The sequence below is a fragment of the Gymnoscopelus braueri genome, assembly GCF_963280865.1.
Source record: "Gymnoscopelus braueri genome assembly, chromosome: 10".
NCBI classification, from domain to species: Eukaryota; Metazoa; Chordata; class Actinopteri; order Myctophiformes; family Myctophidae; genus Gymnoscopelus; species Gymnoscopelus braueri.
The window spans coordinates 4,687,004-4,710,670 of NC_137611.1; the positions used below are offsets into that span (position 1 = coordinate 4,687,004).

The window sequence follows — 23,667 nt, forward strand, 5'->3', positions numbered from 1 at the left end:
TGTCAAAACCGATAAAAAAAAAATACATCTACGATAGTCTTGATCTAAGGGCTACCACGATGTGATGATCAGGCATCTGCCCGGGACAGCTCACATATAGAGTACGCCACTAAACCCAGTCGTCGAGGACAAGAGCCGCCATTTTGGCTCAAAAAACAAAGTCAAACAAACCGGTTGTTTCAGATTAAATAATGTCATTTTGTTTTACTTTTTAAATATTGCGAAAACATAATATAATTGTAGACTAGAGTCCTTGTTGAAATGCTGCGTTATTCTCGCGTTATTAGTTTTTATTACCTTCCCCCTAGCTGGGGGGTTTAAAATGATGCTTTTAGACTCAGATCTTTTAGCTTAGACTTGCAGCTAACGTTCATTAGCGTTTAGATCTTAGTATTATTATTATTATTATTATTATTGTTATTGTAATGGGGGGCTGCTCGGCTCCAAACTGCTCCAACTCCACCACCATAGGGAAGCAGCTCTTCAGGTTCCCTAAGGATCCTGTGAGGAAGAAGAAATGGATGGTGAACTGCAGGAGAGATCACTTTGTACCAACTCCTCACTCCAGACTGTGCCAGGTACAAAAGTTACCTTCAATTATATTACATGTGGCTTTAGTTAATAGGCGTGAGAAAACAAGTATAGAGAGGTATTATGATCATGTATTATTATACTTATTATATAATATATATATATATATATATATATATATATATATATATATATATATATATATATATATATATATATATATACAGTGGTGGAAAGTAACTAAGTACTGTACGTTTGAGGTATTTGTACTTAACTTGAGTATTTCCAATTTACAATACTTTTACTTCTACTCCACTACATCTCAGAGGCAAATATTGTACTTTTACTTCACTACAATTATTTGAGAACTTTAGTTACTAGTTACTTTTCAGATATAAATTATGATTTTATGAAACATACATTAACCACTTTAGCCCTGTTTTATACATAGGCTATTTGAAAATAGCCGATCTACAAGCTCACAACGCATCGCGAAGCGACGCGTTGTGAGCTTGTAGATCTGCTATTTTCAAATATTTGAGTACTTTTACTTTTGGTACTTTAAGTACATTTTGATGCCAATACTTCTGTACTTTTACTCAAGTAAATTTTGAATTCTGGACTTTTACTTGTAACAGAGTATTTTTATATTGCAGTATTGGTACTTTTACTTAAGTAAAGAATTTGAGTACTTTTTCCACCACTGTGTATGTATGTATGTGTATATATATATATATATATATATATATATATATATATATATATATATATATATATATATATATATATATGCATGTGATCATGCATTGTCATTATATATTATGTATTATGACGCAAAAAAACGTTTCTGTATTTCTTCTCCTGTGTTTGACTTTTTTGAGACTTAAATTGTTTTCTTTATTTGTCTTGTATGTACTTTATGTTAAAGGGGTATTTATTGCAGAATAAGTTATTTAGCTTCAGCCTTCAGCCAACAGTTTGTTTCAAATCTCACCTGCACAAATCTATTTTTTATTATTACATATTACATATTTTGTTGTTGCTTTTATTATTGTTTATTTGCTTCTGTAAATAAACAATAATTTCCATTTGATTCCACGATGTATAAACTGTCCAAGACATTCTGAGAGGACACTCTCTCTCATAGACAGTTATAGCTTCTTGCAGAGACACTCTGTTAACTCTGACTTAATCCAGAATTCAGCTCTTTAATTTATCTCAGCCTTTCACCGTCAGATATCTTATCCTTGAAGAACTGTGCACTTTCATCAAGGATAATATGGTATGATACAGTAAGTCTTACGGAGGGCGGCAGTGGCCACTTTGGAACCCAGTTCGATCCCGGGGCTCGCCCATAGTTAGTGTCGAAGTGTCCTTGAGCAAGACGCTGAACCCCTAATTCATACATGGGCAACTGGTGGCCCGGGGGCCACATGCGGCCCCCACCTTCACTTAATGCGGCCCGCAGGTTAATATCGGAATAGTGATATATTATTGATTTCAGCTGTTATGATTCCAAACATGCAAACATGACCCGCTTTAATTACTTCAGTCTATATTAGTAGCTTAATGACTAGTATTAACATTCTATTGTCTTTTTTATGTCCAACGTATTCGTATTTAAGTTCATAAAGCTAACACAAGTATAACTAAATGCATTTGGAATTAAATGAAAATGTTACTTTTCAGGATTCCAATAAAAAAATAGCAGATCTAAAAGCTCAAGATGCGTCGCGCTGCGACCCGTTTTGAGCTTGTAGATCGGCTATTTTTGCTACTTTTGTGTGACAAAGAATGGCGAGGTACGGCATTAATTTACGAAAAATACGGAGGTGTCTGCCCGACAGTATTATGCAACGTGGCCCTCTGGAGTGAGTGTGGAAATATAGTGGCCCTCTCCATCATCAGAGTTGCATCACCCCTGCCCTAATTGCTCCTGATGAGAGCAGGTTGGGGCCTTGCATGGCGTCCTCTGCAGTGGTGGAAAGTAACTAAGTACATTTACTTAAGTACTGTACTTAAGTACAATTTTGAGGTATTTGTACTTTACTTGAGTATTTCCAATTTCCAATACTTTTACTTCTACTCCACTACATCTCAGAGGCAAATATTGTACTTTTACTCCACTACATTTACTTGAAAACTTTAGTTACTAGTTACTTTTCAGATATAAACTATGATATAATGAAACATACATTAACCACTTTATCCCTATTTTATACCTAGGCTATTTGAAAATAGCCGATCTACAAGCTCACAACGCGTCGCATGGCGACGCGTTGTGAGCTTGTAGATCTGCTATTTTCAAATATTTAGTACTTTTACTTTTGGTACTTTAAGTACATTTTGATGCCAATACTTTTGTACTTTTACTCAAGTAAATTTTTAATTCTGGACTTTTACTTGTAATAGAGTATTTTTATATTGCAGTATTGGTACTTTTACTTAAGTAAATAATTTGAGTACTTTTTCCACCACTGTGCACATTGCAAAGCACCTTGGATAAATAAATACACCGTTTACTGTATCATACCATTTTATTTGTGTAACGTGTCGTGCACTCTGTGTGAGTAGAGAGAATGAGGTAGCCTATTAACATCTTGTTTGTGTGTGTGATCCTCGTGGTGCCACCACACAGGTCCACTTTGAACAGAGTCAGTTTGAGGAGATCGCCCGCTCGCCTTCTGGAGGGAAGAAGTTGAAGCCCAACGCCATCCCCACCCTCTTCAATGTGAAAGGAGTGTCAGACCCTACTTACCCCGTCGTCACCTCCTCCGTCACCTCCTCCGCCTCTCCATACCTCCTGATGATGCCTCTCAAAACTGAACCGGGTAAAAACCTCCTCCCCTTATTTTGTGCTTGAATTCAACCAAGCAGTGGTGGAAAAAGTACTCTACTCGCATCTTTTACTTAAGTGAAAGTATCAATACTGCAGTGTAGAAATTTTCTGTTATTAAGTAAAAGTCCGGTGATCAAACATTATTTGAGTAAAAGTACAAAAGTATTGGCATCAAAATATACTTAAAGTACCACAAGTAAAAATACTCATTGTGCAGAATGTCCCATTTCACATGTTCATAATGTATACAAATCTTTTGAAAATAGCAGATCTACAAGCTCACAATGCGTCGGCTATTTTTATATGGTGACATATATATAGGGCTGTAGTGGTTAATGTATGTTTTGTAATATTAATCTAAATCTACAAAGTAACTAAAGTTTTCAAATAATTGTAGTGGAGTAAAAGTACAATATTTGCCTCAGAGATGTAGTGGAGTAAAATTCCTCAAAAGTGTACTTAAGTACAGTACTTGAGTAAATGTACTTAGTTACTTTAAACCACTGCAACCAAGTAATAGGGCTCAATAGTTTTTCATAATTGACCAAATTTATTAATGTGATTAACCACACTGCCAGACTTATTTCTGGCTGTGTTTGCCCAGTGCCAGAGATATAAGCTTGTACAGTAGATCTGCTATTTTAGAAAAATGTGCATATCTTTGAATATGTATATTTTTTAAAGCGGGGGGGGGGGGGCAAAAACATTTTCAGATTGGGGGTCTGCGGTCAAATGTATATCAATTTTAGGGGTCCTTGGCATCATGAAAAGGGTTCAAAACCACTGATTTATACTGTAGCAGATCCAAAATGAAGAAAGCCACGATTTAACCAGACATGTTGTTGTTGCCCCCCCTAGTGGACAGAGAGCTAACCTTCGGGGACCACGGCTACGCCAGACGCACCCCTCTGCCGGGGCTGGAGGAGGAGGAGCAGGCTGAGGGAGGAGGGGGAGGCGGGGGGGAGGAGCATCCGCCGTGCACGCAGTGTCAGCTCCTCAAGAAGCAGCTGGAGCAGGAGACGCAGCACACCGCGCGGCTGCAGAAAGAGGTAGGGGGCGCTGTTCTCTCTCCCTCTAAACACAGTGCTTCTTCTCCAACCTTTTCAGACCCACGTTGCCATCTTTAACCCATTAAAGGGGAATACCACTCATTTTCAACATTGAATCATGTCTTTAACACATTAAGACCTGGAACGCATCTGTGTCACTTTTTGATTTGAGCTAAAAAAGCATTATTTTACACTTTGGCTATTCAAAAATAGCAGATCTACAAGCTCATAGCGCGGCACCGAGTGCCGCGCTACGAGCTTGTAGATCTGCTATTTTTGAAAATTCATGAAAATCTTTGAATATATATATTTTTAAAGCGAACATTTGTAACTCAAATCTTTGCTTCTGGGGGTCCCTGGAACAACATATTTTGAGATGGGGGTCGGCGGCCGAATACATATCATTTTGGGGGTCCTTGACATGAAAAAGATTGAGAACCACTGATATAGAAACATACGTTTTTTCAAAAAACGGTCAGGATTTAAAAGACATTTTGTAGAATCGGCCTCAGGTCTTAATGTGTTAATGTGTTAAAAACACATTATAACCCAGTATCTCTCTCTCTCTCTCTCTCTCTCCGTCTCCTCGTTCCACACACACACCAAGGCGGAGGAGATGAAGAAGCGTCTGTTTCGTCTGGACCGCATCGAGAGGGGCCTCCAGAGCTTCCTGTTCGAGGACCAGGTCCGCGCGCTCTCCCTCACCAAGCACTCGCGCCGCGCCGTCTGGTCGCCCGAGACGGTGCTGAAGGCGCGCAAGATCCGCGGCGCCGTGGGCACCAAGGGCTACGAGTACCTCCGCGAGCTGGGCTACCCGCTGCCTTCCTACCGGACCCTGTGCAACCGCCTGGAGACCAAGATCACCATGGTCACCACGGACATGAGCTGCGAGGAGCTGGCCGAGCTGGGCCTGGGCCTCATGGCGGCCACCTGCGGAGGCGGGGGTGGCGGGGGAAACAGTCCCGCCTCGGGAGGAGGGGGGGACGCCGTGGTCGTGGTGGTCGGCGGGGACAATGGCGACGAGGAGGAACTCATAGGGGCATTGTCCTGAGTGAAGCCAGGAGGACCCGGCAGGCTTGCCTTGCGGCGTTTGCTTATGAACTAGTGGTGGGAAAAAGTGCTCACTTTTTTTTTTTACTTTAAGTATAAAAGTATCAATACCGCAATGTAAAAATAGTCCGGAAAAGTACAAAAGTATTGATATGAAATTGTACTTAAAAAGTACCAAAAGTAGAAAGTTCTCGTTCTGCAGAATGTTCCCGTTTCGCAACTTTTCAAATGTATAAAATGTATCAAAATCTTTTGAAACTAGCAGATCTACAAGCTCACAATGTGTCGCAACGCGACACATTGTGAGCTTGTAGATATGCTGTGTTCAAATGACCAAAATGTATATAGGGCTGAAGTGGGTAATGTATGTTTTTGGACTACAAGTCATGAATACTTTACATTTCTAAGGACAATGTATACAAATCATACATATATTGAGAGTGAGCTGAACACAATACGGTCCATTTAGTATACTATTATTTAATTTTCCCCCTTTTTATTATTTTATTCATATAAATGTTGGAGTAGGCAATTCATTGTTTGGTTACCCGTTATTTTCTCCCAATCTAGTCATTATTAACCCATTAATACCTGGAACGCATCTGTGTCACTTTAGATTTCTTTGGCTATTCAAAAATAGCAGATATACAAGCTCATAGCGCGGCACCGAGTGCCGCGCTGCGAGCTTGTAGATCTGCTATTTTTGAAAAATCGTGAAAAAATATTTTCCAGATTTTTTTCAAAAAACTGTTAGGATTTAGAAAACATTTTTAAGAATGGCCTCAGGTTTTAATGGGTTAATGGTGTAATAATTTCCCTGTTCTTTAATGAATTCTCCCCTTTACATTTCTGTGCTGCCACTGTTCTTGTACCATACTTTGCTCACCTGCCAGTGAGGAGCCCTAGGTCCTAGTGCTCCTCCCGTTCGACACCCCTTGCTAACGGGTGACAAAAGATCGCCATTCCGGGCCTGGCTTCCCTCCCTCCTCTCTGAACACAGGATGATTGACGCGTTGGCCGAGCCGGACGGCCCACTGTGGTGGAAAGGTTTTACACCCATTAACAATATTGTGCTTAATTCATGGACCAAATAATACCTAAGCAATACCTGGCTTCTTTAACCCATTGATACCTAGAACGCATCTGCGTCACTTTAGATGTCTTTGGCTATTCAAAAATAGCAGATATACAAGCTCGTAGCGCGGCACCGAGTGCCGCGCTACGAGCTTGTAGATCTGCTATTTTTGAAAAATCGTGAAAATTATTTTTTTATATTTTTTTCCGAAAAATTGTTAGGATTTAGAATTTTTTAGACGCGGCCTCAGGTCTTAAAGGGTTAATCCTTTTAAGACCGGGAACGCATCTTGTGCCATTGGACAGATTTCTTTGGCTATTCAAAAAATGGCAGATATACAAGCTCATAGTGCCGCGCTGTGAGCTTGTAGATCTGCTTTTTTTTTTTTTATCATGGAAATTTGTGCAAATCTTTGAATATATATATATGTTTTTTAAAGCGTTGTTTTATTTTTATCCTAACAGGTTTTTTTTAAAGAAAGTCTTATGTATGTAATATCAGTGGTTCTCAAACTTTTTTCATGTCAAGGACCACCCAAAAATGATATGCATTTGTCTGCGGACCCCCCCCCCCCATCTCAAAATATTTTGTTCAAGCCTCCAGGGACCCCCAGAAGCAAAGATTTGAGTTCAATCACTGTATAAACTGTATAGATTTGAGATTTGCTGCGCTATGAGCTTGTAGATCTGCTATTTTTGAATAGCCAAAGAAATCTAAAGTGACACAGATGCGATCCCGGATTGAATGGGTTAAAAGTCCATCTTGGAACCCCCCCCCCCCTTATTTTTATTTATTATTATTATTATTATTAATTGTTCAGCCCTAGATTCATGTTTGCAAATAATGTTCCCATAGAGCACCGAAGTCTGACGTAATTTACACATCCTACCTGGTTCACGGTTTCCCCCCGTTCTGAATCCCCATAGACGTGTTTAATATCGCGTCAAATAAGAACTGTGTTCCAAAAATAAACAAATGACCCCGGCGGGTTGACTCTTATGGATATGAAGCATCAACTGACGGTGAGAAAACGATAATGTTACTTCCGCCTAATTAGTTAAATTTTCGCCAGAAACAGACTCAGTATCAAATATAAGTGACTGACTATCATAAACGATACAGAACCTCCTCCCTGACAATATCGCCGAGACAGTTTGTTTATTTTAGGACCACAATTCTTATATGAGACGATTCTAAGATGACCCAATGTTATTCTCCATAGAGAAATTACTTTACGAACCTGGGGATGAACGAGTGACGTCAGGACTTCTGTACTCTATTGTCGGTTGACTTGAAATCCCCCGGTGCTTAGAGCGGCACCGTTATCATTTAGAGATGATGATGCTTACAGTATATATATACTAATGCTGATCCTCACCATGACAATAAGCCTATATAAGCTTATGGCCTGAAGGAACTCAACCATGCATTCTGTAGCATCAGTTATCCTGATGAGCCCATGAGATGGGAAGCTATAAGGCAGGGGTCCTCAACAACAAATCTTGAAGGTCCACAAATAAGTTTTTGAATAAGGCTAGGGTCCGCACATGCACGCGCGCGCAAAAATCGCGGATTTTGGCGGATTCAGGTACTTTTTCCCCCGTTTTTGTTACTTTACTTCAGTTTTAGGGTAAAAAAATAAATAAATAAAAATTGTTTTTTTTTTTTTTTTTAATTTTTTTAATTATAATTTTCCCAGGGTCCACAGAGAGGTGTCCCGCGGTCCGGTCATGGACCGCGGTCCGCCTGTTGAGGACCCCTGCTATAAGGCATAAGTAGACTGACTGCTACAAAATGAGTATGAAAAGATATAGAGAAGAAAATATAGATGCATGATTTGCACAACGTGTTGCTCATTTGTGTTTCAGGTGCAATTGTTCCGCAACGGCTTTAAATCGATGGTGAATGTTTCACTTTATAGCACACTGGTCCCTCACAACAACATGAAAGCTCATTCAGGGGGTGGATTTGGTTTATGGATCAATGATTGTAAATGTTGTTTTGTCTGGGGTTATATTTCCTCCATAAATGTTTGTAATCAATGAGGAACTGGTAGAGCAGTGGTTCTCAACCTTTTCAGGCTGTGACCCCCCCCCCCCACCCCCCAAAAGAAATAATCATATTTGAACTGGTGACCCCCCACCCTGACAAGCACTTGGAATGTAGGAGTTGATGCATTACATTTTGTTTGACTCAGTTCCACAGATAAATATTGTGAAAATAGCAGAGCTACAAGCTCACAACCCCTCGCAACGCGAGGGGTTGTGAGCTTGTAGATTGGCTATTTTAGTTTGCTGCTTTCTTATATTATTTGACAATTTGGCAATTTTTGTGGTAATAAAGGGATTAAAAGTCCTTAACCCATTAAGACCTGGAACGTATCTGTGTCATTTTAGATTTCTTTGGCTATTCAGCTACGAGCTTGTAGATCTGCTATTTTTTTTTTAAATTGTGATTTCTTTTGTTGATTTTTTTCAAAAATCTGTTACGATTTAGAAAACATTTTTAGACTCGCCTCAGGTCTTAATGGGTTAAATCGTCACCTCACTGTCATCTGGGGACCCCCTCAAAATCATGCACAGGTTTAGAAGCACGGTGGTAGAGAGTGAATCTTGGCTCAATGACCCCCATGGCCTATTTGCAGTTTATAAACCCAATCAACCATGACTGGATGGTCAGAAATACCAAGGCGGACTAAAGGCCTGACTTATGCTTGTTTGTCCATGTGTGTCTTGCACACCGGTACGACAACTATAAAGCAGGCGTGATAAGTCACGTGCATAGCACTGCCTCCTCGTATCGGAATACACACCGGAGTACGTGTTAATTGGTACTATACAGTCAGCTCTAAAGTTACCTAACACACAATCAGCAAAACACCCATAGTGACTATAAATAAAGTGATTTCTAAAGAATTCTATTGTGTTGTTTTTATATATGGGTCTGAGAGAGATCTGATGGACTTCTTAAAGTTGCACTAAATTGTATACATACAAAAAAAAGTTACATAGTGCTGCTTTAAAACTATATCTTACAACCCTGTTCAATACATGAGAATGCTTTAATTAAACGGTGAATAAAAGCACGCACATACAAAGTTAAAAGCCAGGTGCCGGACAGAGACAAACACTAAGAAGAATGAAGAAATAAATAACCGGATCCGGCAGATCTACAAGCTCACAACACGTTGCATAGCGACGCGTTGTGAGCTTGTAGGTCTGCTATTTTGTAAACATTTTAGTACTTTTACTTTTGGTGCTTTAAGTATATTTTGATGCAAATAACATTTTGAACACAGGCACTTGTAACAGACACTTGTAACAGAGTATTGTTACTTGTAAATACTGTTTACTTATAGGACTGTAGTGTACTTTGACCCAATCACTCAGAGAGAAAGAGTGCAGGGAGGGGAGGGGGGGGGGTCTCACCCCACAATTGAATGTGCATTGGCATTTGAAAATGGATTAATCTAGCTGTGGGGTTACAAGGCTATCATGTTGTCTCTGCAAACTTTGACAGATTCTGGCCTTCTGTCTGTTTGGCAGAGCATCAGTTTGTCAACATGTCGGTCGGCTACCATAGTTCAAAGCCTCAGCAACAACACATAGTAAAGTAAATATTGCTCAATAACGGGGTCAATATCTCCAGTGGAGAGATAAAGGGCACGGGGGAGGGGGGAAAAGGCTAGAAGATTAACCACTGAAGCCCAGTGGTGGAAAGTAACTAAGTACATTTACTTAAGTACTGTACTTAAGTACAATTTTGAGGTATTTGTACTTTACTTGAGTATTTCCAATTTCCAATACTTTTACTTCTACTCCATTACATCTCAGAGGCAAATATTGTACTTTTACTCCACTACAATTATTTGAAAACTTTAGTTACTAGTTACTTTGCAGATATAAATTATTACACTATAAAACATACATTAACCACTTTAGCCCTATTTCATACCTAGGCTATTTTCATTTTTTTTTTTACTTTTACTTTTGGTACTTTAAGTACATTTTGATACCAATACTTTTGTACTTTTATTCAAGTACATTTTGAATTCTGGACTTTTACTTGTAACAGAGTATTTTTATATTGCAGTATTGGTACTTTTACTTAAGTAGAGAATTTGAATACTTTTTCCACCACTGCTGAAGCCCAATATACTATATACATACTGTGATGATCAGTGACCAAAACAATTCATTTTTTGTTTTGGTCTCATTCCTAAGCCAATCATTTGATGACCAGTGGACCGGTATGCAGCGGTTCCGGTAGGAGACACAAAGGAAAGGAGACTCTTTGTGTCTCCTACCGGAACCGCTGCCGGTCATCAAATGATTGGCTTAGGAATGCGACAAAAACTTATTTTTTTGGGTGAACTATCCCTTTAAGTGGTTAAAGTTGTTGTAGGCTATAAAATAACAGACATATTTTGCTGCTGCATGGATATTGGATGCCCTATGAGTCATTGTTTGTTCTTAGCAGTATATTGAACTAACTGATGTTTTGTCAGTCCAAAACGCCTACTCTCCCTCTCCCTCTCCCTCTCTCTCTCTCTCTCTCTCTCTCTCTCTCTCTCTCTCTCTCTCTCTGTTTGTTTAGTAGGCAGGTCTTAACTAACCAAGGCTCTTATAAACAACAGATCATCCATGTGTTGCTTTATGTGGGTCGCAGGAACAAGAGACAGCAGACTGAGAGGTCAGTGATGGATTGCTTTTAACATATTAAATTTCTTACACATATAACCCCCCCATTAGCTTACTATGAGCTTGTAGATCTGCTAATTTTATTTTAAATCGTAAAGATCTTTGCAAATCTTTAAGTATAAATATATATTTTTAAAGCAAACATTTGTACAATATTATGTTCCAGGGACCCCCCCCCAGAAGCAAAGATTTGAGTTACAAATGTCCGCTTAAAAATATAGGTATTGAAAGATTTGTACAAATTTTCAAGATTTTTCAAAAATAGCAGATCTACAAACTCATAGCGCGGTACTCTGTGCCACGCTATGAGCTTGTATATCTGCTATTTTTGAATAGCCCAAAGAATATGTAACCCCCCCCCCCCCATTGGTGTTTATGTTTTTTGTTATTGTTTTGTTTTCTGGACATACATGTTGTGTATGCAAAAGGATAGCTTTGTGTGTATGGGCCATTTAATTAAAATACAAAATTCTCAAAAGCTTGACTGTATACAAGTAAATAGATTATTCTTCCTTTCTTTTTGTTCTTGTCAGTGCAACACCTTTTACTGAATAGTAATCTGGTGGCTGTGATGCAACCAGTGATAGTTTGATGTCATTGTTTTAACAAAATGCCCTTTAAATAGTTTGTCTTTGATCTACTCTGATTTGGACCCTGAAATAGTGTTGGAATGTTTTGTTTCTTTTGACAACTGAACATCGATTATACTTTCTTGTCAAATAAGAGACGGATCTACAAGTTCACGCATGGCAACGCATACAGGATGTTGGTGTTGCGAAATGTTGTGAGCTTGTAGATCTGCTATTTTTGCCAATTCATTCTTTCTTTCTTTCTTTCTTTCTTTCTTTCTTTCTTTCTCTCACTCTCTTTCCATCTGGCCATGTGTGACTCCATCCTTCTATCTGTGTCCGTTCATCCTCTCATCCTCTCATCTGTTTACATAGATATCTTCCACATTGCTGAATCTCTCTCTCTCTCTCTCTCTCTCTCTCTCTCTCTCTCTCTCTCTCTCTCTCTCTCTCTCTCTGACAGAGACAACATGAGTTCCCTTGTAATTAATTTGGGAATCGATTGACTGCCTGTTTGCAGTGGTGGAAAGTAACTAAGTACATTTACTTAAGTACTGTACTTAAGTATTTTGTACTTTACTTGAGTATTTCCAATTTCCAATACTTTTACTTCTACTCCACTACATCTCAGAGGCAAATATTGTACTTTTACTCCACTACAATTATTTGAAAACTTTAGTTACTAGTTACTTTTCAGATATAGATTATTATGAAACATACATTAACCACTTTAGCCCTATTTTATACCTAAGCTATTTGAAAATAGCAGATCTACAAGCTCACAATGCGTCGCATCGCGACGCGTTGTGAGCTTGTAGATCTGCTATTTTCAAATATTTTAGTACTTTTACTTTTGGTACTTTAAGTACATGTTGATGCCAATACTTCTGTACTTTTACTCAAGTCAATTTTGAATTTTGGACTTTTACTTGTAACGGAGTATTTTTATATCGCAGTATTGGTATTTTTTACTTAAGTAAAGAATTTGAGTACTTTTTCCACCACTGCCTGTTTGGCACAGAGGAGCCAGTGGAAAGATCTGAATCTGCCATTACTAGTAGCCAGGGTGCCATTTTGTCCTAAACTGTTTGTTTGTTTGTATGTATGTTTGTTTGGTTGTTTGTTTGATTGTTTGTTAATCCACTGTGTCACAACATGGGGTCTGGGGACCACCAGGGGACCACCTTATGGGTCTGTATTGTAAATGGAACCACATTGACATTTGTACTAGCTCTCTCAGAGTTAAATAAACACTGAGGATTTTACCAGCCTATCAAACTGGTAAAAAGGTTGAGAATGACTGTTTGGTCAATCTGTTGACATTCTTATCTATAGATCTATTTATCTACCATGTGGTTCAGTGAACAGAGGTACTGTGTCTTTAATTAACTCACCACTGCTGCTGATAACATCCACAACACCAGGGGCCAGTTGCAACACCTCACACTAAGTTCAAACTTAGCCTAGTTATAGCTTAAATGGCTTTGTACATTTTTTTATTTATTTGGCTATTAAAAAATAGCAGATCTACAAGCTCATAGCGCGGCACCGAGTGCCGCGCTATGAGCTTGTAGATCTGCTATTTTTTCTTTTATCGTGAAAATGTGTGCACATCTTTAAAAAATATATATTTTTAAGCAAACATTTGTAAATTAGTTTTGTTCCAGGGACCCCCCAGAAGAAAAGATTTGAGTTACAAATGTTCGCTTTAAAAATATATATTCAAAGATTTGCACACATAAATGTTTTTGCGCTATGAGCTTGTAGATCTGCTATTTTTGAATAGCCAAATTAATCTAAAATGACACAGATGCGTCCTCGGATTGAAAGGCTAAGTTTGAACGTAGTGTGATGTGGTGCAACTGGCCCCTGATTATTAACACATCTCTGATCAAATCATTATATTGATTGATTGAATAGTATCTGTCCTGAAAACAGCACGCGGTACAGTAAGACATTAAGACTAAAAGGATGACCCAAAAAAGATCCTGGGGACTTGCTCCATTGTGGTCCTATGTATTCAATTCATCAACATAGCATTTTTAAAAAAATAACACAATGATGCATGTCATCAACAAATACAAAACACAAAAGGAGGAAAAGGGAAAAACAATGACACCTCCTTTCTATGGGGACATGGCATTCACCTCCCCTTGTTGTGGTCTCCTCCAACAAGGGGAGAAACCAGTGAAAAGAAACCAGTGATTTACATGGTTTATAATGGATGGTGTCAGGAGGATATTACACATTTTGGTGGCAGAGTAGTAGAGGGAGGGTTTTTCCTGGTTTTTCCATGTTTGTTCTATATTTGGGTGGAACCAGATCGTTGTTGTAGCTCCCTCTAGTGTTGTGGCTGGCTGCATGTGTGACGCTGACTTAGGAGAAGTAGTTAGTCAGGTATATGCAGTGGTGGAAAAAGTACTTGCATCTTTTACTTAAGTAAAAGGTATCAATACTGCAATGTAGAAGTACTCTGTTACAAGTAAAAGTCCGGAATTCAACATTTACTTGAGTAAAAGTACAAAAGTATTGGTATCAAAATGTACTTAAAGTACCAAAAGTAAAAGTACTAAAATGTTTGAAAATAGCAGATCTACAAGCGCGACCCGTTGTGAGCTTGTAGATCGGCTATTTTCAAATAGCCTATGTATAAAATAGGGCTAAAGTGGTTAATGTATGTTTTATAATATAATCATTTATATCTGCAAAGTAACTAGTAACTAAAGTTTTCAAATAATTGTAGTGGAGTAAAAGTACCATATTTGCCTCTGAGATGTAGTGGGGTAGAAGTAAAAGTATTGTAAAAAAAAGTATTGTAAATACTCCAGTAAAGTAAAAAAAATCCTCAAAAGCGTACTTAAGTACTGTACTTGAGTAAATGTACTTAGTTACTTTCCGTCACTGGGTATATGAGGGTATTGAGGGCACTGCCCCTTTGACTATCTTAAATACCAACCTATTTGTATTTACTTAACCCATTAAGACCGTTTCATTTTATATTTATTTGGCTATTCAAAAATAGCAGATCTACAAGCTCATACTGTGCCACATTACGAGCTTGTAGATCTACTTTTTTTTTTTTTTTTTAATCATGAAAATGTGTGGAAATCTTTGAATGTATATATTTTTAAAGCAAACATTTGTAACTCAAATCTTTGCTTCTGGGGGATTCTACAAATGTCTTCTAAATCCTAACAGTTTTTTGAAAAAACGTATGTTGCTATAATCAGTGGTCCTCAAACTTTTTCCTGTCAAGGACCCCCAAAATGATATGTATTTGGCCGCGGACCCCCATCTCAAAACATGTTGTTCCAGGGACCCCCCAGAAGCAAAGACTTGAGTTAAAAATGTTCACTTTAAAAATATGTATATTAAAAGATTTGCACACATTTTCACGATTAAAAGAAAAATCACACCCAGTGTGAAGTGGGCGGTGTGGTCACAGTGGTCATCACAGTGATGGAAGTTCACTTAAAGAAAAGTAATATTGTGGACCAACACCCCTAACTTAAAAAAAAACATAAATGTGTTTTTTTTAAGTATATAAAAAAACCCATAAATGTGTTTTTTTTAAGTGCATAGTCCTATTTATAGGGCTATGCACAATTGTCATGTTTCCCTAGCCAATCACAGTCCTGAATAGACTGTGATTGGCCAATCACGGTGCAGGGTTAGGGGGGTACACTGGTGGCCAATCACAGCGCAGGATTTGGTGAGCAAATATCCAAACCTCACATATGGGGCGGTTTCACTGCCCGAAAATAGCAGATATACAAGCTCATAGTGCGGCACTCGGTGCCGCACTATGAGCTTGTAGATCTGCTATTTTTTGAATAGCCAAATAAATAATGGATTAAAGACAAAGCTTACGGCTGTAATAACATGATATCCTCTGTTTCCGCAGGTGTGTCTAGAGAGGCTAGACGATGTGGTCCCTGTGGCTGACTGCTCTGCTGTGGGCCTCTTCCTCCTCCTCCTCCTCCTCCTCCTCCTCCTCCTCGGCCTCTCTGCTGGTGGAAGGGGACAATGACCCGTCCAGGATCTGTAAGCCTGCCCCCTACTGGCAGGTAGAGGGAAAGGCGCCCATGCCGGAGCTTCTGGGAAACGTAGTGGTGGTGGCTCTGCTGAAGGCCAGCTGACGCTTCTGTCTCACCCAGGCCTCCAAGTAAGAGGAGATGAACTTAGAACAGCAGCATTATTATGGTTGAATGTTGAAATGGTGAATTAGTTAATTCAGGGGTCTTCAACAGGGGGTCCGGGACCCCTAGGGGGTCCTCAGAGTTAATAAAGGGGGGCCACCAAATCTTTGAGTGATAGGATTTCTTTTTTTACATTAACACCTTCAACCTTAGAATCCCTATTCTGAGGGGAAATAGCCGAAAATAGCCGATCTACAAGCTCACAACGCCTCGCGTGAGCTTGTAGATCTGCTATTTTCGGCAAAGAGGTTTGGTGTAGAAGGAAAAAAGAGCAGATCAAGTACAGAGCCAACGATTGAAGTATTGACTTGAGGGTTTAAGTGAAATAAACAAAAAACATTAGTTCACACAACACTGTTGAAATCTATGAAAAGGTTTAATCTGCAACACACTTTTATACAATATGTAGAGGGGGTCCCCTGCTTCATCTCTCTCTCAGCTAGGGGGTCCTTGGCCTGAAAAGGTTAATATAGCATTCAAATCTGTTTAACCACTTTAAACCTATATATATATATATGGGCTATTTTCCAAAAGTCTTGAACATTTTTGAATAATTTTTTAAAATGATATACAAATACACAATTTGGATGGGAGTTCCTGGCACAACATCTTTTCAGATGGGGGGGTCCTCAGCCAAATGCATATTAATTTGGGGGTCCTTGACATTAAAAAGGTCATTATATACATTTCTAAACTTTTTCAAATGTTTACATTTGTTTTCAATCACCCCACCCAGATGTAGCATGGTTCACAAGTTCACAATCGGCTATTTTAACTATTTTTTTAAAAACGTAAACTATAGGGCTGGCTTGATGATCTCAAGACTCACATTGGCTCGTTTCTCTCTCTCTCTCTCTCTCTCTCTCTCTCTCTCTCTCTCTCTCTCTCTCTCTCTCTCTCTCTCTCTCTCTCTCTCTCTCTCTCTCTGTGTGTCTCTCTCTCCTCGTGTCCCATGTAGGCTACATTGCAATACTGCAATGTAGAAATACTCTGTTACAAGTAAAAGTCCGGTATTCAAAATGTACAAAAGTATTCACATTAAAATATACTCAAGTACTGAAAGTAAAAGTAGGCCTACACATTTTTCAGAATGTCCCAATTCACAAGTGTCCAAATGTATGAAAATGCTCAGAAAATAGCCGATGTACAAGCTCACAACGCGTCGCTTGTCGACGCGTTGTGAGCTTGTAGATCAGCTATTTTCAAATGGCCTAGTATGCATAGGGCTGAAGTGGTTAATGTATGTTTTGTAATGATAATCAAAATCTAAAAAGTAACTAGTAACTAAAGTTTTCAAATAATTGTAGTGGAGTAAAAATACAATACTCTCAAGTACTCAAAAGTACTCTGAGATGTAGTGGAGTAGAAGTAAAATTATTGAAAATTGGAAGTACTCCAGTAAAGTAAAAGTACCTCAAAATTGTACTTAAGTACAGTGCTTGGGTAAATGTAGTTAGTTACTTTACACCACTCTTTCTCCCCGTGTCCCCTGTAGAATTGGGGACCTTGGGGTGAAGCTGCAGCGCAGCAACCTGACGGACGTGTCCTTCATGATCGTCAACGAGCGGGCGGCTCCGTCCAGGGCCATGTACTGGGAGCTGAAGAGAAGAGCGCCCCCTGCTGTCCCCGTCTACCAGCAGGCCCCGCTGCAGGAGGACGTGTGGGACCTGCTGGATGGAGACAAGGATGACTTCCTGGTGTATGACAGGTACAGGAAACGGGACACTTTGGGGGCTCTATTCTGGGCAAAGCTATACCCGCACCCGCTGCCCACTATACCCGTGAGATACTGCCCGCTACCCGTTAGTTACGGATAAGGGAGCTGGCACTGTCCCTAAACCAGGGGTCTTCAACGTTTTCAGGCCAAGGACCCCTATAGCTGAGTGAGAGATGAAGCAGGGACCCCCTACTCTATATTGTATAAAATTGTGTTTCAGATTAAAGTTTATTTTTTACTTAGTCTGCTCTTTTTTCCCTCTACACCTATAGCCTCTTTGCCAAAAAATAGCAGATCTACAAGCTCTCAACGCCTCGTAGCGCGAGGCGTTGAGAGCTTGTAGATCTGCTATTTTCGGCTAATGTTCCCCTCAGAAAAGGAATTCTAGGGTTCAAGTGGTTAATGTAAAAACTAAATCCTATCGCACAAAGATTTGGCGGACCCCCTGTAGTAGCTCTGAGGACCCCCTAGGGGTCCCGGACCCCCTGTTGAAGACCCCTGTCCCTAAACGGTATTTTGCGGCCGCTATACCCGCTATTCATCATGCCGATTCCGTTATTTGAGCCTGGAGGTGTGGCCCTGGGCGTGTTGTTACATAAATTGCTATTTTGCCCACAACAGTTGGGAAAGTGCATAGCGGATTCTAAAATCCCCCCGGCCCCCGCTATGACAAATTTGTTTGGTAGAGCGTGCCGGGGTGCACAACATTCAAAGGCTCCCTCTCTCCTAAATCTCAACGAATATCTGTGATTATAATTTTCCTATAATCAGCAGAAGTGAGAGTGTCAATTCCTTGTGTCAATTGTGTTTATATAAGATGATAGTCTATTCAAAGAAGACAATTTGTGCGTCGCGCAATGCAATGCAATGCAATGCTATGCTCTCCAAATTACGCACGTCAGTTTTATTCATCGATTACGCAGGAAATAATGAACTGATTACAAAAATATAAAATGATCTCTAATCAGTAACATGTAGGTGATACTTATGTCTGTCAAATGTGGTTTTATTGAAAGGCAATCAAAAACCAGTATGGCCCTGAATAGGGCCCGAAAGCTCAAATGTTTGTTAGTACTTCTGTGTCTATATCTATATATATCAATCTCTCTCTCTCTCTCTCTCTCTCTCTCTCTCTCTCTCTCTCTCTCTCTCTCTCTCTCTCTCTCTCTCTCTCTCTCTCTCTCTCTCTCTCTCTCTCTCTCTCTCTCTCTCTCTAGGTGTGGTCTGTTGACCTTCCACATAGTTCTGCCATACAGTTTTCTACATTACCCCTACATAGAGGCTGCCATCAGAGCCACCTACCTTAAAGATATCTGCAACTGCTCCGTGAGTAAACACACACACACACGCACGCACGCACACACACACACACACACACACACACACACACACACACACACACACACACACACACACACACACACACACACACACACACACACACACACACACACACACACACACACACACATTGGGACACAGGAATGTACAAATAAATACTCACAATCACAAGGACCTACCTGTATATAATGACGATAATAATGAATTACATTTTTATAGTGCTTTTCTAAGTACTCACAGCACTTTACAGTCCTTTACAGTCATACGTTGGGAGGTCAGCGTCCTCACCTCCCACATTCACATACAATCACCATTCACACACACACATGGTGGAGGAAACCATGCAAGGCACCAACCTGCTCATCGGGAGCAATTAGGGGTTCAGCGTCTTGCTCAAGGACACTTCCACACTAACTCATCACTTATTCGATCTGATCAACGGTTCTTCAGTCTGGTGGTTATGAGACCAACAGTATTTAGCACGGCAACTATCCATTATCCTCTTTGTGATTATTATATCCATTACTAAATCTATTGGTCTGATTAACCATTAAAGCCCTATTTTATACGTTGTCATACAACGGATATACAACGACAAAATGATAATAATTCATTATCGTTACATTTTTCATGTGTTTGCTCTCTCCTGTAGGAGCGTGCCAATTCTTCCATCGCTGTTGCCGGCGGGAGGAGAGAAACCCTGGAGGAATTAAAACAAGACAACATGAACCACACAGACAGGGACAACACTACAGTAGTACACACAACAACCACACTGCAAACCAATGCTCCTGTAGATGACGTGCATCATCACCAACATCACCATGATCACAACATGAACCACACAGACAGTGACAACACTACACTACCCACAATGCCAAGCGCTGCTTCTGGAGATGATATACATCATCATCATCACCTCCATCATCATCATCATCATCATGCTAGCAAACAGTCGCCCCCATGAGATGGGAACGTGCGGACTGGGTGCTAGATAAAATAATAATGTTGCTGTACTCTTGCGTGTTAAGCGATTCCCAAACCAGTTGTCCTCAAAACCCCGTTCACAATAATTGCTGTGATTGGCTGAGATGCGCGAAGGGCGCGCGAAGGGAGCGCTTGTTTTGGTTCACGTGATATCCTATACCGTCCACCATGGCTTGCCTCATGAGGGCGATCGGTTGTTTTCAAGTGATTTAAATCCATGCGTTTGTTATGGAAAAACATGCACATAATCTGGACAATGAGTGAACAATTGGCGTCCGATGTGAATTACTGTACCGGTATGTTTTCTATGTCCTTCATAGTGTCTTTGTTATGGCCGTACAGTTGAGTTATGTCACAGTTATTGTTTTATAGGATAGTCATTGTGTCCCATATATAACTGAGTTATGAGACCAAATGAAATGAACTGATGAACGCGTTATTGTTCCGTTATTCTGAAAACACGAGTCAGACAGAACATTGTACGCAGCCTCACTAGTAGTGACTAGCCCAGTGGTTCTCAGGACCTTTTTAATACCTCTAAAAGAAAGAATAGAAAAAGACCATTACTGCATCAGAGTAATCAACAAACTATACTATAAAAACTGGTCAGACATTGGCCAAATTGTCAAATAATATAAGAAGGAGGCAAATAGTGAAAATAGACAATCTACAAGCTCACGACGTCTCGCAACGCGAGGCGTCATGAGCTTGTAGATTGTCTATTTTCACTATATTTATCTGTGGAACCGAAAATTCAATGCCTCAACTCCTACATTCCAAGTGCTTATCAGGGTGGGAGGTCCCCAGTTCAAAGATGATTATTTTGGGGGGTCCTCAGTTCAAATATGATTATTTTGGGGGGTCCTCAGTTCAAAAATGATCATTTTTGGAGGGTCCCCAGTTCAAATATGATTATTTTGGGGGGTCACGGCCTGAAAAGGTTGAGAACCACTGGACTAGCCAACTATATCTGCTGGAGACCATATGGTGATGCCACTTTCCCATGTGGAATCTGAACAAGATCCTCAGTGAGTGTCTGAATCCAGACTGAACCAGTGTTCTGTCTCTGATTGTCCTCATCATGTGAAGGCCTAACAGAGCTGTTCTTCTCTGAGTGCTTTACACTGACCGGGGGGTCTGTGCTGTCCTCTCCTGTTGATGAAGTCTGCAGGGTTAAACCTGACCACAGGGAGTCTGTGGACGGATGTGTGTGGAGAGACAGAATGGACCCGCCAGTCATTCTAACCCACACAGAGCTATAACAGGGCCCTGATGATGAGCAGGTTACTTGTTCACGCTGGTTTCAAATGCTGCTGTATGTTTTGTTTTCTGAGCATTAAACAGGTGGGACAAAACCTGAAGGGGGTTTTTGTCATCATGAGCGCTGGTGAGATGAATGAATAAAGATGAATACACAAATCACTCTTGGTTTAACTGCAAATGTTGACAGTTGACACACTCAGTGTCTTTGTGTACATTGGAAAGTTACATTTAGAGAGACTAACGCAATCTCAACAAAAGCGACAAATAACTAAGTGAAGGTGAACTAGAGGAGTTTTATACCTCTGTAGCTTACTAAAAGAGAATTCCCTGCTATAGACGCTGCCCATTTCAACAAGATATAGTTCAAGACAGGTAGAAAAGTTTAAGCACAGTATCAATTAACAACACACAGTTTACAAGCTTGTTTTAAAAGCAATGGCTGGTTGAGATCTGCACTCTGTGGGGCACAGCTTTTTTCTTTCAATGCCAATGGCAGTTTAAGATCATCTAACTTCTTATCCAACAGAAATCAATGTGGAAAAAGTAAGCATATCCCTAACACCTTCATCCGATCAAATGTCTGTAAATTGAATGGCTCACAAAACACAAAAGAATGGCTGAAAAGGGAGAAATGAAAGATTATAGAATAAGTAAATTGAAGTCTAGATTTTAGTCATCTGAAATAAATGTCATGGGTAATCCTGAAGAGGGCAGTACATGCACACACACACACAAACACCCACAGCCACACACACACACACACACACACACACACACACACACACACACACACACACAAAACATTAAACATCACAGTTAAAGGAGTTCTTCACTGAAGAGTCCTCCCAGGCCATGTAAGAGACCCATACAAAAATCTCTACAATAAGTTATAGGCCTAGTAAATAAAGTACAAAGTTCTCGTGTCATTTGTTGAATGGGATCATCTTTAATAGACTGTTGAACCCTACAGTATGAATTGAACTGAGAACTAGGTTTCCATAAGTCTTGTTTTAAAAAAGGGGGTGGACTTGATTTTTTTCACAGTACTGTAGATGAAGCTACATGTACCCAGTTGATGAAAGTACATTTACTCAAGTCTGTACCAAACACACTTTTGAGGGTTTTTGAATATTACATCTTGTATGCATTATACCTGTCATGATTGTACTTTTTACTCCACTACAATAATTTGACAGATTCAGTTAGTTACTTTGGAGGTTTAGCTTATTAATACAAGAAAACATACATTAAGTGATAAATGATGATGTATTGTTATATAGTTTACGCTACCCCGCAGCTCATGAAGTAGCTGAAATTGAAAGAAGTGATGAACACATTCATCTCAATGCATTACTAATTACAATCCAATAATATGATGGTGAAATGGGCCAGTCTGCTTCTGCATGAGTACTTTGATGTGTGGCAATGTAAAGTAAAGTATATTTTGATGACAATACTGTTGTAGTTTTAGTCAAGTAAAAGTTTAAATTACAGGACTTTTACTTGTAATTTCTTCCACCCCTGTACAGTACATGTACATCACCAGGGGAACTGAAAAGTACCCTAAAATTACAGTAAGAATGTTATTGGAATATGATAAGCTAGTCATTACCTAACCCATTAACCACTTTAACCATTCTTTTATACTTTGGCTATTCAAAAATAGCAGATCTACAAGCTCATAGCGCGGCACCGAGTGCCACTCTATGAGCTTGTAGATCTGCTATTTTTGAGAAATCATGAAAATCTTTGAATATATATATTTCTTTTTTAAGCAAACATTTGTGACTCAAATCTTCGCTTCTGGGGGTCCCTGCTGGAACTAAATATTTTGAGATGGGGGTCCGCGGCACACATACATATAATTGGGTATAATTGGGTGGTCCTTGACGTGAAAAGGTTTGAGAACCACTGTGATATTACAGCAACATAAGTGTTGTAACAGAAAACTGATAGGATTTAGAAGACATTTTGTATAGAATCAGCCTCAGGTCTGAATGGGTTAATGTAAGTTTGCCATATGTCACGACAGACACACACACACACACACACACGTACACGGTCACGGTCACGCGCACGCGCACGCGCACACACACACACACACACACACACACACACACACACACACACACACACACACACACACACACACACACACACACACACATACACACACACACACACACACACACACACACACACACACACACACACACACACACAGGTGGATTACCTCAGTGTAGGATCAGTGATGTAAGGACTGTCAGGTCGTCAGAGCAGAGCAGAGGGCAGAGAGAGATGAGCTGAATGAAAGCAGAGACAGAACCTACAGCAACCAGACAGCACA

General features: G+C 39.8%; 2 protein-coding genes across 2 annotated transcripts; both read left to right on the forward strand.

Moving 5' to 3' along the window:
- Positions 1-280: 280 nt before the first annotated feature.
- LOC308092836 (uncharacterized protein) lies at positions 281-5,470 on the forward strand (the record flags this gene model as incomplete). The annotated part of the gene is made up of 4 exons (XM_080438935.1): positions 281-578; positions 3,170-3,362; positions 4,229-4,419; positions 5,027-5,470. Exons 1-4 carry the CDS (start codon positions 426-428, stop codon positions 5,468-5,470), a joined length of 981 nt encoding a protein of 326 aa, XP_080295061.1. The 5' UTR covers positions 281-425.
- Positions 5,471-11,209: 5,739 nt separating this feature from the next.
- Positions 11,210-20,559, forward strand: selenop2 (selenoprotein P2). Its single transcript, XM_080439261.1, has 5 exons — positions 11,210-11,236; positions 15,718-15,978; positions 17,508-17,720; positions 18,947-19,055; positions 19,723-20,559. Exons 2-5 carry the CDS (start codon positions 15,740-15,742, stop codon positions 20,035-20,037), a joined length of 876 nt encoding a protein of 291 aa, XP_080295387.1. The 5' UTR covers positions 11,210-11,236; positions 15,718-15,739; the 3' UTR covers positions 20,038-20,559.
- Positions 20,560-23,667: the final 3,108 nt, after the last annotated feature.